The sequence below is a fragment of the Bubalus bubalis genome, chromosome 22, assembly GCF_019923935.1.
Source record: "Bubalus bubalis isolate 160015118507 breed Murrah chromosome 22, NDDB_SH_1, whole genome shotgun sequence".
Classification (NCBI taxonomy): Eukaryota; Metazoa; Chordata; class Mammalia; order Artiodactyla; family Bovidae; genus Bubalus; species Bubalus bubalis.
In genome coordinates, this window is record NC_059178.1 from 27,438,701 (window position 1) to 27,456,340 (window position 17,640).

Genomic DNA, 17,640 nt, shown 5'->3' on the forward strand with positions numbered 1-17,640 from the left:
GATAAATAAATATCTAGCTATAGATACTCTATATCCACATACCTTATATTTTATTTAGTTACGTGGGAGGAGGGTGTGTGTGGGGAAAAGCAGATGGAATAAGGAATATAAAGGATCACCACAGCAGGGAACCAAAAAAGGAAAACCCCACCTATCTTGGGAAGAAGTAATTGAATAAATAAAACCACGAATATGAATTCTTCAACCAAAGATAAGGATACAAATTTAACTAAAGCCAATAAAGATCTTTTAAATCTAGTGCCTATATGAAATGAATTGGTGATCTCAGTTCAGATATCCTGGAGGTCTTATTAATGTGAGTGTACAGTACTGAAGGTAACATGTATAAAATAAATCCCATTTCAGATACGGGTAAACAGCAATTACATTAAATTACTATTTTCACAAGATATCTGAAATGGTTCAAAATTATTTAAAATTTTGCTATTTCCAAAAACAAATATTAAATAATACCCATTATGCCTCAACTGCACATACATTAAAATATATATACTAAAACATATTTACTTTGTGGGATTTTTTTTTTTTAAGTATAGTACAAATTCTGAGGTTTTAGCCATCAAGAATTGTTCAACTTTAATAAGAAAAACTCTTATGTTAGCAAAGAGAAGGTAAAGGAAATCCCCACACAATCTATTCGGTATAATATACACCACTATCAATCCCCCCAAAAAAGTTGTGTCAAGCTGTTCTGAATACTAAACAGACTTATCAATATTAACAATTAAAATCAAAGGAAATTTAAAAAAATACTCAAGTTGAAGAGCATCACTTGTTAGAAGAGGTATAATAACACTTTAAAAATATAACAATTTAAAAATTAAGTTAAATTAAAAATTTAAAAATCCCACAACATACACCAGCTGGAATGAATTGGCTGGGTTTTATGTTTGGCTTTGTTTTAAAATAAGCCTGTATATATACTACAGGGGCTTTGTATATGGTGCTATTTTCTAAAGACAAATTTTTTTCAATGACTTGAATCTGACAATTCATCTCTAATGATCTGATTCTGCATTTTAGAAGTCATGAATTCCACTTACCACGTATTTTACAGCACTTATAAACTGATTGTGGAAGAGCAGATGCTGTGTTTCATCCTCTGGATTTGAAGCAGTGTAAAGCATGCCACAAACATTACAGGAAACTGCTCCAAATCTTTTTTGTCCTGCATCCTATTTATAAAAAACAAACAGAAGGGTTTTTTTTTCCCCCACGAAAGAATAATATGAGAATATCAGTCTCTAAAGTTATAATGTGAACACAGAGTGAGAAGTGTTTAAAACAACATTCCATGTTCATGACAAAAATGAAGATGCTAACTTTCGAAATCTGTATGTAATTTTATTAAGAATTGTTTTCCATTTTAGTAATCATTCACTCCACAGCATTTAATAACAACTGAAAAGAACTGAGAAAGTATCTTTAACACTACACTCAGTTCTAAAGCCTCAAATGGCAAATACTTATAAATGAGAACTAGTGTGCATTTTGTATCTGTGATAATTCTACCACTGAAGTTTAGAAGAAATGCTTCATAGACTTTTAATTCATACTTGTGCTGTAGCACAGTAACTTGTTACAAAAGGTTTTCTATACTTATCCTCATTTAAAAAGACAAATTACAGCAATATGACCTAACTTTAATATTAATTTTAAAAGCATAATTCCTTTTTTCTTGCTGCTCTGAAACTGGGAAATTTCAACTAATTACTGAAAAAAACAAACAAACAGAATCTAAGACAACTATATCCTAGTGCCTTACAGCTAGGGCCACAGAGCAAAAAGAAATCAAATGGTAAATGAAAGATTGCATATAAAACTAAAGGGAAGCTCATTCTAAAAGACTGAAACTATTGACAAAATATTACCTGAAAATTCAGGGAGTTAAAAAAAATTGCTTGAATTATGGTTAAGATACAAAACATTGTATTTACCATGTTAACCATTTTTAAGTGTACATTTCAGTAGTATTAAGTACACTCACACTGTTGTGCAACCAATCCACAGAATTACTTTTATTTTGCAAAACTGAAACTCTAGGGACTTCCCTGGTGGTCCAACTGGTTAAGACTCCACACCTCCACCTCTACGGTCACAGGTTTGATCCCTAGTCAGGGAACTAAGATCCCACATGACGTGAGGAGTGGTCAAAAAACAAAACAAAACAAAAAACCCTGACACTCTATACCCACTAAACAGTTCCCCAATCCTCCTTGCTCCCCAGCTCCTGGAAACCATCATTCTGCTTTCTATCTCTATGAATTTGATTCTTTTAGGCACCTTTCATAAGTAGAATCATGTAGTATTTGTCATTTTATGACTGACATTTTACTTAGATAATGTCCTCAAGGTTCAATCATATTATAGTATGTGTCAGAATTCCCTTCCTTTTTAAGGCTGAATAATATTCCACCATCTACATACACACCACATTTTGTTCAGCCATCCACCCACTGGTGGACTCTTTAGTCGCTTCCACTCTCTAATTGCTTTAGTTGTGAGTAACAAACACAGATGTGCAAACAACCTCTTCAAGCAGGCAGTTTTCTTAGTAATAACTAAGTATCTACCTCGGTTTCTTTTCCTCACTGGTAAATGGAAAATAAGTCCTACCTATCTCACACTTTTTTCTAAGGCTTAACTTAGTTAATATAAGTGGAGGAAATGGAACAATGTATTGAAAAATATTCGCTGCTATCATGATCATTAACATCATCATTATTATCAACTCTTGACCAGCACTATCCAACAAAAATGTGATCCACAAAGGTAATTTTTAATTTACTAGTAGCCACATTAAAGACTGCAGAAGCAAACCAATAAAATTGATAATATATTTTATCTAACAAGACATACACCAAATGTTATAATTTCAACATACATTAAATATTTGTAAAACTTAGTGAGATACTTTACATGCTTTCTTGTACTTATCTTTGAAACACAGCATACGTGTTTACACTTGGAGCATACCTCAATTCTGGTGAGTGACATTTCAAGTGCTCAACAGTCATATGTGGCTACCACACTGGATGGTGCAGCTTTAGACTCTACTTGTCTAGTTAATCCTGTTTCACTATCATATTGATTTGACTACAGAAACAGTATTAAATTTGATGAAACAACTTTTTCCCTCACTAATCTTTCTCAAAAAGATTTCTAGACAATTCTTACAAAATTATCCCCCCATATTAAAGCTGGAACCAATTATCCAGTACCAAAAAATCCGATTACTTGTGTCAACTGGAACTACATTAAATGTTCCTATTATTTTGGGTTTCTTCATTTTTTTTATATTGTGCTCACTCATTCAAATTAGATTTTTCATCAAACTATCTCCCTCTCTTTTCTACCTTGCACCAAATTGTACTTATTTTCTATTTCAAATTAACTACCAGTTTATCTTCCTGTACAATTACACCATATACTAAAATATACATATTTAAAATCATCTGTATTTATTAAGTTCCATGTTATTTTAAAATTTAAACCAACTACTAAAAGAAGGTAGTGATCAAATGACACATTTAAGAAAATAATGTGAAATAAAGTATCAATCTGTTGTAAATAAAACTAGAAGTAAGGAAATTTGAATTTTTATTGTTATAGGATGGAATCACTGAGAGAGTGGCTGTCATAATACCAAGAATTATTTCCATGATGAAGAATTAGTGACAAAAAGGCTCTGTAGGGGAAAAACATGAACTTATTCCTTGACAACATGCATAAATAAGATGGTGTAATACATTTTAGCTAAAAGGTCAAATTGTATACTTACTATGATCAACTGTTTTTCATCAGCTTTCTCTGCTTCTTTTAGTTTCAAGTCTTTTGGAATTGTTATCTCCAAATGGGAATTACACTTGGGCCAAGAATGATTTGGTGGTATCTCCCTTTGAAAAAACAACCAACCAACCAACCAACTATTAAATGTCATTTCAAATCACTGGTAGAAAAATACTTAGGATTTTCTATACAACACTGTGACAAATAAAATTCCAAGGGGTGTGGGGGCGGGGAAATAAGATTTTAAAAACCAAAAGGAAACCCAAAGAAACAATTCATTTGCAACATAAAAACAAAAAAATGTAGTACCTACTATAGTATGAATAAGTTTTAAGTTTCATAGTTTCAGCAATTTGAGTCACTACGGTTTGTCCTAAATACTGTTTTCAGTAATCAGTAAAGCAAAAATGTCATACTAATTTATTTTGAAAGTAAAGAGAGAACAAAAGGCTTTCAATATACTGAAACACTTTTACATGTTGCTAATATATATCATGAGGCTTTTTGGGCAAAAGGAGCATTCTCATATATTGTTGCTGGGAGTATAAGACTCAACCACTTTGCAAGGAAATTTGGCAAGGCAGGTTAATTCTACAGCTATGAATTTATCCTAGATAGAGCCACATAAGTGGACAAAGATGAGTGTTTATTGCAGGACTTTTTTTCTGATAGAAATAAACTAGAAACAACCAAGGTTTCAATAGAGAACTGTTAATAAATAATGGAACATATGCACAATGAAATCTAATACAGAATTTAAAAGAATGAGGAAAGAAGGTAGAAAATATCTTTTCTATCTTCCATAACACAATGAGAAAAAACTAAAAGCTGCAAAACACTATGTGTAGACACAGAAAAAAAAAGTACACTAAAAACAGAATTTCTATCACATCTGTGTGAAAAACTGATGATTACTAATGCAGCCTTTCAAGGGAAAAAAATTCCCCAAACTCAAAACTTCCAAGTATAAAATTCTGAAGTTCTCATATTTATACTTATATTAAACTAATACCTTACCTGTTATCACTCGTCTTAGATGTCTGATTACAGAGTACACTGTGCTGTTTGGGAATCGAACCTGTGATTTAATAAAAAGATGGGTTATTACTAAGCTTTGTACTAGCCCTCCGCCTAACAGTTAAAAATTATCAGGAAGAAAAACAACCTCAATGCACTAAATGCTTTATTTTTAATAAATACCATTTGATAAAATTAGAGTCACCTTTCTAGGAATTTCTCTTCAGAGAAGAGGCAAAAAAGCTCTACAGAGCTGCAGAGAGATCTAATGGTAGATTAACAGTGTGTCTCTAGTTTCAGCAATAATTACTAGCACTGAATAATCAAGGAAATTGTTTAAATGCTTTCATAATTGTTCATAATAATGCTTTCATAATTATTCAGTCTCTAAACAGAAATAAAGGAAAACATTAGCTTAAAAAAACCTGTAGTCTCTGGAGTTTTAATCACATTGGTGGTGGTTTAAGTGCTAAGTAGTGTCTGACTCTTTCATCTCCATGGATTGCTGCCCACCAGGCCCTTTTGTCACAGGACTTCCCAGGCAAGACTACTGGAGTGGGTTGCTATTTCCTTCTCCAGGGGATCTTCCTAACCCAGGGATCGAATCCATGTCTCCTGCACTGCAGGCAGATTAGATTCTTTACCATTGAGCCACCAGGGAAGTCCTTTAATCATATTACTAATCAAATAATGCAATAACAATTAATTTTCTAGCGAATAAATGCATTTCTGGTACTCATATTATACTTCCTCTTCCCCCACTAAGGGCATCCCTGGTGGGTCAGGGAAATTCCATGGACAAGGAGCCTGGTGGGTTACAGTCCATGGGGTCACAAGAGTCAAACACACCTTAGCAACTAAGCACTCCTAAGTGAAAAGGTTAAATGACATATGCAATGCAATCAATTATATGAACACAATATTTAGGAATTTCTTTTCTGTTATCTCCTGGTGCTTCATCTGATGTAGGTGAACAAATTGCTATTCAAGGATTCAAAGACTATACTGCCCAATTTTTTGGGCCATGCCATTCAACTTGTGGGATCTTAATTCCCCAACCAGGGACGGAACTCATGCCCCTGGAGAAAAAGCGCTGAGTCCTAACCACTAGACTGCCAGGGAATTACCCTCAAAATATTCATTAGGTTACAAAATAAACTTTCTTATGGTAAAAGTGAACAGACTATAAGAACTGATTTAATTCAAAGATACAATTACTAAGATGGAAAACTGAGTAATTAAGGTTTAAAGATAAGAACCTGGTAAACTAGTCATTTATACTTGAGAAATAAACTGCCATCATTAATTTAAGCAGTTCATTAAATAACACTTCTCCAGAAAGTTCACAAACAAAATAAAAGATTTAAAAGCAAAGTAGTTTTGGTAGGGAGTCAAAGAATCACCTTAAGTACTGTGCTGCTGCTGCTGCTGCTAAGTCGCCTCAGTCGTGTCCGACCCTGTGTGACCCCATAGACGGCAGCCCACGAGGCTCCCCTGTCCCTGGGATTCTCCAGGCAAGAACACTGGAGTGGGTTGCCATTTCCTTCTCCAGTGCAGGAAAGGGAAAAGTGAAAGTGAAGTCGCTCAGTCGTGCCCGACTCTTAGCGACCCCATGGACTGCAGCCTACCAGGCTCCTCCGTCCATGGAATTTTCCAGGCAAGAGTACTGGAGTGGGGTGCCATTGCCTTCTCCGTAAGTACTGTACACAACCCAATTAACAGACGCAATTCTCCCCCTTCAAAGAATAGTTATCACACATTTGAAAAACATAAGCAATGGTTAAAAGAAGGATTTAACAGGTTTGATAGTGGATATAGTCTTCTGTTATGCTGACAAACAAAATCTCTGAACACTGAGAAATCTAAACAATACTTTCAAAGTATTACCTGGAAATTTGTTCTCTCCTGTATCAATTTTTGCTTGACTGAGCAGAGTTGAGACAGTAGTGGCATTTTCCACTGGATTGTTTTCAAGCTTAGATTCCAAACACAGGCTGCAATTCTAAGCACATATAATCCAAAATGTTAATATTCACTTTTGTATCAACCTTTGGGTCTTACTACAATATTTTCAGTGAATTTTAGCACTACACTAAGAAAATTTAAGATCATATATGGAGTAATTCACACAAGATATGCCTTTAAGAAGTCTCTTTATGATCTCCCTACAAGCTACCCTTCCTCTCGGCATCAACTCTTATTATTCCCCTTCATGCTAGACTGAAAACTTTACCTCTCCCACAGATACACTCCATATCTGCCAGCTCTATGCTTTTTCTGGGTTTCATCTACCTAAGTCTCACTGTCCATTACAACAGCTCATTGTTGGGCACTTAAAATGTGATATGACTAACCTGTGATTTACTGCAGATGTAAATCACCTACCAGATTTTGAGGTAAGAGTACCAAAGAAAAAGTAAAACATCTCAATTTTTAAAACTCATGACACATTGAACCATTATTTTTACATGACAAGTAAAATATATTAACTTTACCAATTTTTTTAAATGTAGCTAGCAGAAATTTTTAAACAATTTATGTGGCTCACACTTTATCTCTACTGAACAATGCTAATCTACAACAGCTTACCCCTGTATAAACTCAAGTCATTAAATATTAACCTCTTCCATGAAATCTCTTCCAAGTTTTCCATTCCTTTTCCCCAAATTTCCCAATCACCTCATCCATCTTTCATGCCCTTATCACTTTCTATTTTGAATTAATTATTTATTAATCTCCTATATACTCTTAAGTACATTTGCAAATGTATATGCTGCTGCTGCTGCTGCTAAGTCGCTTCAGTCGTGTCCGATTGTGTGCAACCCTATAGATGGCAGCCCACCAGGCTCCCCCGTCCCTGGGATTCTCCAGGCAAGAACACTGGAGTGGGTTGCCATTTCCTTCTCCAATGCAGGAAAGAGAAAAGTGAAAGTGAAGTCGCTCAGTCGTGCCCGACTTAGCGACCCCATGGACTGCAGCCCACCAGGCTCCTCCATCCATGGGATTTTCCAGGCAAGAGTACTAGAGTGGGGTGCCACTGCCTTCTCCGCATATGTATATATGTAAGTATATTTTTGTGTATATATATACCTAAGTATATAGTTTCAAGTATATATTTTTTAATCTCCTAATACTCTTAGGAGCAAGACTTATTATATTTATCCTTGTATTTCTAAGAGCTCCTAAATCAGAACTCTGTCAAAGTAGATACTCAATAACTAATAAAGGAAAATAGTGCAAACTCACACAGTAGCTATCTCAGAGGAATGGAAATGTGGTGGTGAACAGATAACTTTTTTGTGTGTGTCTGTATCTATCTGTATTGTAACTCTTACAAAGAACTCCTAACATTATTCTTGAACATTACATTTTTGAAATATGAACATTTTTGTCATTAAAAAGCAGAAAAATTAAAAACAATAAAAATAATGACATGTTAGTAATCAATCTCCATTAGGAAGCTAGAATTACTAGTTTAAAAAAAATCATAAAATAATTGAGCTTTAAAATTAGTAAAATCCAAATACTTTAAATTCAGCCCGAAGAATTCAGAAGGCCTATCAGACAGATGCTTAGCCTTACTAACCATCATCATTTTTCAGTACTTTTGAGACTGACACCATGTAATAAAAAGAAGTAAAATTGCAGACAGCCACAGAAAAAGTTTTCAAATGGTGTAAGGTTTGCTTTTTTACACTCTTCTACTTTCCCAAGTATAAATCCAGCTAGATTCTGAAGCCAGTCAATCTCAGTTGAAAGCCTGGCTCCATCACTTACATGTTACACAGATCTCTAAGCTTCACTTAAATCTCTAAGCCTCACTCTCCTCACCTGTAATACGTGGATAGTAATAGAACTCATGCTGTAAAATGTGGTAACAATTATATGAAGCTCTCCTTTGCTTAATAAAGAAGTGTTCATTAAACAAAAGCTATTATGATGGCTTCACTAAACATCTTAGTACTTATGGGAAGAAGAGAAACCTCTAAGTGACTAGTACAATGTAAGTTCATTAAAGGCGGGACACAGACTATCTTCTATAGCCTTATTAGCATGGTGTCTCGAATGCAGCAGGCACTCAACAACGTCTTGAAACGATATGTTCAACACCACATCTCCTAACCACTCTTTATGATAGTAATCATATTGTTGGTATCCGTGAAAAAGTATCAGTGAAAAAGTTGGAAACAACGTAAAAGGGCATTCACAGAGGAAACCATAAATAAAGTGTGGTATATTTTTTTACAACTATTAAAATACCCATGTATCAATGAGAATAAACAGTGATCTATTTTGGGGGCTTCTGACACAAACCCTGACTCCTTACTCACTCAAATTTGCTTCTAGACCCAAATGCCTTGAAAGAGAACTTTAAATCACTTGTAAAACTTTCAAGTGACTTTTTTTTCTCAAATGATCTTCTTATATCCAGAGTATGTCACTGTAGAAAGAATTAAGGACTGAAAATCAGGACAGCTGAATTCAAATCTATTTGTGCCACCAAACACGTGGCCTAATCCACATTCTTCTACTGCTCTCAGCTTTCTCATTATAAAATTAAATAACCGAAACAAAATTGGTGGAGTTTTAAAAATCAGTATTTTAGAGTACTAAAGTTCCGCCTACTGATTTTATATATTGATATTTCAACTACATCTTAATTTGGAAAGAAATGGTTCAGCTGCTTTTATAAAGTTTCAAAACTACTTCTTAGGTAATCAAGTTCGTTGCAGATATTTAGATTCTGTTTTTCAATTTACTTTCCCATTTACAAAATTTTTGCCCACTACAATTTTATTCTTAGCCTGAGGACTGAATTATTTACATCCTTCAGGCATTTTATCTGCCAACTGTTCAAAATGGCTGCACAAGTCAAAGCAAAAGGCATCTCTGCTAGAAATATTCAAGTTTTATCAGGTGGTGAAAAGTTGACTTGTGCCAGATGAAGTTATTTTAACAACTTGATCAGAACTGAGCCCAATTTCAAGTTCCACATTTTAGTCACTCACTATGAAACAGTTTCTAATCGAAAAAGGAAACAAACCAGTGTGTTAAATGAAAATGAAAAGCTAGAATTTGACAGGTTTGTGCTTCACATAAAATTAAAATGAAGGGTGAAAATAAGGAAACAATGACAAGCATTCATGTAAATATGAGGCATCTAAAGGAGTCAGTAAGTTCTATCACTCACTACAAGACCGGGTTAATGAAACTCTCGCAAACTCCTTACCAAATGACTCTTCCATCTTTTACAACTTAATTCTTAAGCTAAAGTATGTTATAAACACTTAATTCTTATCAGAAAATACTCAGACACCTCCAGGTACATAATGAAAATAGATTACCTTATCCAGTGTTGATTCAAAAGCATCTTTCTTCTGCTTATCCAATGGTTGGTCAGGAGGTGGTTTTATCTGATTACCCAAATGACAACCTTCAGGAGCCTTTTTGGGGATCTTATTCATTTCAACTGCAATATCATTAGGTTTAACATCTTCAGAATTAACTTCTTTCGTTTCTTCCTGCTGGCAAGCTTTATTTTTATCACCATATGGTTTTGACCCTAAAAATGTACTTTGCGTCACTTGCTGATGCGTTTCTAACGCAGGTAGTGAAAAACTGGTTCGTAATAAGCCCGATTTAGGGGAAAATTGAGAGTCTAATTTATTTTGCTGCACAGAGTTAAATTTTGAGAGTTTAATTTTAGTCCAGTTGGAGTTCTTTTTAGTTGAGTTGTTTATTCCATTTAGTATACATTTCACAGGCTTTGTTTTTCTACTGGGGAAAAAACGATTACACTGAACGTCCTGATTCGTTTCCTTCTGATGAAGTATTTGTCTTTCAGTCTCTGTCTCTTCCAATTTTATTTCTGTAGGCTTCTCCTCCTTTACACTTTCCATTTGTGAAGATTCCTTTTTTACCTCTACAGTATCTGACTCAATTTCACCAGCAATTTCTTCACAGAGCTGGAGAATGCTCCCGCGTTTGCTTGTTCCTGCTTGCTCCAGCCCATTGTCTACAGTTTGTTCAGGCACTGATGGCTGTGGACTTTTTTGGGATTTTGCACTGTTATTCACTTGTGTGTGAACTGACTTCTTCATCTCGTTCTTTTTAGAGACCACTGAAGTAGTCACTTTGGATCTTTTTATCTCAGAAGAAGATTTTGTTTCTTCTTTTCTAGTATTCTCCAGACATTTTTCAGATCCTTTTATGCACTGAGAACTAGAAGTATAAGCCGTCTGATGCTCCACTTTGCGCTTTTTTCCTTTGGGGGAATTGATCGCTTCATTAGTTACAGAATTTTCTTCCTCTTTAGAATCAGACTTTATTTCCAATACTTTTCTTTTCACATGTTTCTGATTTGTTTTAGCTTTATTAGATTTACTCTGAGTATTGCTACAGTGCTCTTTTTTTGTTGGCAGCAAACTCTGTTTAACTGCCTGAGCCTGACCCTGAACTTCTCTACTACGCAGAGACCTTGTCGAAACCTCTGTTAGCTGTTGTAGTCTTTGTGATCTCCGGTTGAGCTGTTCACTTGATTTAGGGGTTTCGTGCACTGGTTTTTTCTGAGATATTTTCTTCTGTTTTGTAGATTCCTGTTGTGAATGTCCCTTTACAGTCACCATATTTTTATTAGTAGATTTACTAGCTCTTTTATCAGTGGATGCTGACCTTGTGCTCATGCATGCTCCTAATTCAGGCTGATTCACTTTACTTTCATTTGGAGATTTAACCAGTGATTTTATAGCTTCCTTTGGATCTGATTTTTTGGCTAGATTTTTTTGAGAACCTTGAACTTGTGTTTCTAAATTCTTATCTTCATTCTTTTTAATAACACTGGAGGAATTTTCTTTTGATTTCTCCTGAATGGACATCATTCCTGAGTAAGGTCCTCCTTTTCTGAGTATTTTTGAAATTTTTGTGTCCTAGTAAATAATAAATGCTGAATGTCTAGTATTATTTCTCAGCAGGTCTAAAAAATTCAACTGATAGTGGTACACATTTTCAACAAAAGTACTAGTCTGCTAAGATTTCTGTCATCCTTACGGCATGAAGGCTGAATAATATTTGCTTTACTTTGGACAAGGCAATAGATATTTGAGAAAAATTAAAATCTAAGCTGATATTTTCAGAACTTTTTATGACAAAAATTTTAATTCAAGTTTGATCTGTTTTGTTAATATTTCAATTAAATTTGTTTTCAGGCCTAGCCCTATGACTGGATAAGTTATTTATCACTGACCTGTCTGTTTTGACAAAGTTTTTGAAAATTTTTTTCTTCTGAAGTCTACAGTTATTGGACTTTGATTCATTAGAAACATGTCTTACAGCTAACACGTTTCTTTTCTTGTTTGCTGAGTCTGTTGATTTAAAGTTCTTATTTAACCACGTCCGTTTAATAAAATACTCTATTAATAAAGACTTCCTTTTGTGCTGGCATTTCTGGAAAAATAAAAAAACAAACATTAAATTTTGTACAATCCAAGAATTTGGCAATGCTAACACTACAAAGAAATAACTACAACTTACAAAAACTGTTACTCTTTCTTTCAAATACTTAGTGTGTATACTTAAAATACACTTTAAAACTGTATAAGCAATTGTTGTTGGACTGTTGTGGATCACAATAAACTGTGGAAAATTCTTCAAGAGATGGGAATACCAGACCACCTGACCTGCCTCTTGAGAAACCTATATGCAGGTTAGGAAGCAACAGAACTGGACATGGAACAACAGACTGGTTCCAAATAGGAAAAGGAGTATGTCAAGGCTGTATACTGTCACCCTGCTTATTTAACTTAAATGCAGAGTACCATAAGAAACGCTGGGCTGGAAGAAGCACAAGCTGGAATCAAGATTGCTAGGAGAAATATCAATAACCTCAGATATGCAGATGACACCACCCTTATGGCAGAAAGTGAAGAGGAACTAAAAAGCCTCTTGATGAAAGTGAAAGAGGAGAGTGAAAAAGTTGGCTTAAAGCTCAACATTCAGAAAATGAAGATCATGGCATCTGTCCCATCACTTCATGGCAAATAGATGGGGAAACAGTGGAAACAGTGTCAGACTTTATTTTTGGGGCTCCAAAATCACTGCAGATGGTGACTGCAGCCATGAAATTAAAAGATGCTTACTCCTTGGAAGGAAAGTTATGACCAACCTAGACAGCATATTCAAAAGCAGAGATATTACTTTGTCAACAAAGGTCCATCTAGTCAAGGCTATGGTTTTTCCTGTGGTCATGTATGGATGTGAGAGTTGGACTATGAAGAAAGCTGAGCGCCGAAGAATTGATGCTTTTGAACTGCGGTGTTGGAGAAGACTCTTGAGAGTCCCTTGGACTGCAAGGAGATCCAACCAGTCCATTCTGAAGGAGATCAGCCCTGGGATTTCTTTGGAAGGAATGATGCTAAAGCTGAAACTCCAATACTTTGGCCACCTCATGCGAAGTGTTGACTCACTGGAAAAGACTGATGCTGGGAGGGATTGGGGGCAGGAGGAGAAGGGGACGACAGAGGATGAGATGGCTGGATGGCATCACCGACTCGATAGACGGATGTGAGTTTGAGTGAACTCCGGGAGTTGGTGATGGACAGGGAGGCCTGGCGTGCTGCGATTCATGGGGTTGCAAAGAGTCGGACACGACTGAGCAACTGAACCGAACTGAACTGAAGCTGCTGTGGGTTAGGCTTTGCTGTGGGTGTGGGTGGGCTTGGTGCCTCATTAGGGGTTTGGCTCTATTTTACTGTTTGTGTTTCTTCTGGGGCCAAGCTGAAGGGGCAGCATACTTAAGGCTAACAGGAAAATGTATCCTAAGTATAGTCTTATAAATCGAAAACCTATCTTAAATAAACAGAGAATAGCTGAAAATCAATCTACTCCTTGAGGTTACTTACATTTCCTTTCCCACAAGAAACATTTGATCTTTCAGCCACCATAACTCATAGAATTTGACAAAATCATTCCTTATAATTTCCTTTTAACACATTATACAGCACCTAAAAGTAAAATATTGAGAAATGTTTATAAAGTACAAAGATGTAATTATTTACATCTCATCTATTAATCAATATATTAATCTATACTCCATAATTTTACCCTGTCCCTAACATTAGTTTTCAGAGCTCCATTTACACTTAAGTATAGTATTTCTAATCTGAAGTAAACTATGGCACGTGCATCCAATGAAGTAAGCTTTTCTATTTCAATTTTACATTTTAGAAAAACTTTGTAACAAAAAAAATCATCATACATACAGTGGTTAAGCTAATAAAGCAAAATCCTACTCTGAGGAAAAATAGTGCATGTAAATAATTACATTCATAGAAAAATAGCGACAGATAAAAAGACATTTAAATATGCAATGTTTACGTCTACTCTCATGTAATACTTAAAAAAAAAGCAATAGATTAAAATGAAGGAAGACAAAACCATAAACCCAAAGGATAAAGAACAAAAGTGTAGATGACAAAAATTAAAAGTACAGAAGCTACAAATAAGGTCAAATAACCTCCAAACTCAAAGAAACCTGATCCTAAACTGGAAATTGAGGAAAGCCAAGTGAGAAGCAACTCTACTTAAACCAGAGAATCTCTCAAGCAGCAGAAACGGGCAGTACCACAAGATGGGGAGAAAATGGGACTCACATAAAGGGAAAGATCCCCCACACAGTCATCTCAATTATTACCCAGGTGAATGGGGAAACAAAAATATGATGTTTCAGTACAACAGAACACTCAGCAATCAAAAGGAACAAAGTCCTTGGAGCCACATGAATGAACTTCACAATCATGATGTTGAATGAAAAGGGCTAGACACAAAGAGTACATAAAGTATTTTACTTTTATGAAATTCTAGAAAAGGAAAACTTATCTATAGTAACAGCAAATAGATGAGTCACTGCCTGGGGTAGGAGTAGAGGGAGAGAGAGACTTTTGGAGGTAACAGAAATAATCTCTATCGTGATTGTGATCGTAGTTCCAAGAACGTGCCAATCTGTCAAAATCCACCAAACTGTACACTTTAAAAGGCTGCCGTGTTTTATACATACATTATGCTTTAATAAATCTGCCCCCAAAATAGAACTCTAAGTAACTGATATGGATCTACAACCGAGAAACACAGTTAAACCAAATAAAGCAAGGTGCATAACAGGGTGGACTTCCCCTTGTCATAAAAAGAAAAAAGGAAGACAGTGGGAGGAAGGAAAGGTATAGAAACGTATGCTTGCCTGTGAACACAATAGGTTAGAAGGATGCCCAAGAAACTAGTAACAGTGAAGACTTCCGAGAAAGAGAACTATGGGACCAAGTGCAAGAAGTATGGGGAAAGAAAGCTTACATTTCACTATATACTCCATTTTATTATGTGAACATATAATCTTGTCCAAAAAAGTTACACTTCTTTGAATATATTTAAGTGTATTTGGCATACGGACCAATTATCTTTGAAGGCACTAAATTATAACAATATAAGCTACTTACCTTATTGAAATGAAAATTACATATAATTTTTTTCTTCAAGTTGATAGATGATGCTTCTAATGAATGATACTTCTAATAGCTTCCATGTGTTTGGCTGTTTATCTTAAAAAAAAAAAAGAATTCTATATAGCTAAAGTAAAACAATCTCTTAAAAAACATGAGAATACAAAAACAGTATCATCTATTAATTGTCTATTAACTATTAGAACAACTTGGACTAAGCTAGACTAACAATGGCTTAGTGACGATTTTTCACTTGATATACAAAAATCTTGCAGTTCAATATGGTTACATCTCATTTTCTTATACCATATAATAAATTTGATTTTTCTCTGAAAATAATCACGATCTTCTACCCCAAACCACACCTCCATGGAAGGAGTATATTATTTTCCTTCCCATCAGAGGCTCAGCTTGACCATATGTCTTACTTTGGCCTCATGGTGGACAGAGCATACTTCCCTGCCCCTACAGCTTTGCCATCTGATGACTTGGCCAATGGGATGTTAGCAGAAAAGAGAGAGAGAGATCTAAAATGCCTTTGTGCAATTGGTCTTGCTACCTCTGCCATTACCAGAAGAAGAGTTTCACAGGTAGATGCTGCCTCTTCAGCTCAGGCCCCAGAAGAAACACAAAGAGTAAACCGGAGCCAAACCCCTAATGAGGCACCAAGCCCACCCACACCCACAGCAAAGCATAATTCAAGTCACTTTAACATAAATCACCTAACCCACAGCAGCTTACAGATGTATAATCAACAACAATTGCTTACACAGTTTTAAACCACTGAGTTGTAGGGCAGTTTCTCATACAACAATAACTAATACATATTATAGTTAAATTTTCTGGGAAGCCCCAGATTTACCCAAGATTAGAGGACCAGAGCCTTGTATAACTCAATGAAACTAAGCCATGCCCGTGGGGCAACCCAAGACGGGCGGGTCATGGTGGAGAGATTTGATAGAATGTGGTCCACTGGAGAAGGGAATAGCAAACCACTTCAGTATTCTTGCCTTGAGAACCCCATGAACAGTATGAAAAGGCAAAATGATAGGATACTGAAAGAGGAACTCCCCAGGTCAGTAGGGGCCCAGTATGCTACTGGAGATCAGTGGAGAAATAACTCCAGAAAGAATGAAGGGACGGAGCCAAAGCAAAAACAATACCCAGCTGTGGATGTGACTCGTGATAGAAGCAAGGTCTGATGCTGTAAAGAGCAATATTGCATAGGAACCTGGAATGTCAGGTCCATGAATCAAGGCAAATTGGAAGTGGTCAAACAAGAGATGGCAAGAGTGAATGTCGACATTCTAGGAATCAGTGAACTGAAATAGACTGGAATGGGTGAATTTAACTCAGAGGACCATTATATCTACTACTGCGGGCAGGAATCCCTCAGAAGAAATGGACTAGCCATCATGGTCAACAAAAGAGTCCAAAATGCAGTACTTGGATGCAATCTCAAAAACGACAGAATGATCTCTGTTCGTTTCCAAGGCAAACCATTCAATATCACAGTAATCCAAGTCTATGCCCCAACCAGTAATGCTGAAGAAGCTGAAGTTGAATGGTTCTATGAAGACCTACAAGACCTTTTAGAACTAACACCCAAAAAAGATGTCCTTTTCATTATAGGGGACTGGAATGCAAAAGTAGGAAGTCAAGAAACACCTGGAGTAACAGGCAAATTTGGCCTTGGAATACGGAATGAAGCAGGGCAAAGACTAATAGAGTTTTGCCAAGAAAATGCACTGGTCATAACAAACACCCTCTTCCAACAACACAAGAGAAGACTCTATACATGGACATCACCAGATGGTCAACAGCGAAATCAGATTGATTATATTCTTTGCAGCCAAAGATGGAGAAGCTCTATACAGTCAGCAAAAACAAGACCAGGAGCTGACTGTGACTCAGACTATGAACTCCTTATTGCCAAATTCAGACTGAAATTGAAGAAAGTAGGGAAAACCACTAGACCATTGAGGTATGACCTAAATCAAATCCCTTATGATTATACAGTAGAAGTGAGAAATAGATTTAAGGGCCTAGATCTGATAGAGTGCCTGAGGAACTATGGAATGAGGTTTGTGACACTGTACAGCAGACAGGGATCAAGACCATCCCCATGGAAAAGAAATGCAAAAAAGCAAAATGGCTGTCTGGGGAGGCCTTACAAATAGCTGTGGAAAGAAGAGAAGCAAAAAGCAAAGGAGAAAAGGAAAGATATAAGCATCTGAATGCAGAGTTCCAAAGAATAGCAAGAAGAGATAAGAAAGCCTTCTTCAGCAATCAATGCAAAGAAATAGAAGAAAACAACAGAATGGGA

General features: G+C 35.8%; 1 protein-coding gene across 7 annotated transcripts in view; it reads right to left on the minus strand.

Moving 5' to 3' along the window:
• Positions 1-17,640, minus strand: part of ESCO1 (establishment of sister chromatid cohesion N-acetyltransferase 1) — a 39,369-nt gene that overhangs the window by 13,921 nt on the left and 7,808 nt on the right. For all 7 annotated transcript variants that reach the window (XM_006079192.3, XM_006079196.3, XM_044934477.1 and 4 more), the window contains 7 exons: positions 15,312-15,413; positions 13,725-13,826; positions 10,173-12,270; positions 6,715-6,829; positions 4,828-4,888; positions 3,803-3,917; positions 1,065-1,196 (listed from right to left, as the gene is read on the minus strand). In XM_006079192.3, the coding sequence (XP_006079254.2) occupies positions 1,065-1,196; positions 3,803-3,917; positions 4,828-4,888; positions 6,715-6,829; positions 10,173-11,705 (1,956 nt within the window). In that variant the 5' untranslated portion in view covers positions 11,706-12,270; positions 13,725-13,826; positions 15,312-15,413. The remainder of the gene's footprint in view (positions 1-1,064; positions 1,197-3,802; positions 3,918-4,827; positions 4,889-6,714; positions 6,830-10,172; positions 12,271-13,724; positions 13,827-15,311; positions 15,414-17,640) is intronic.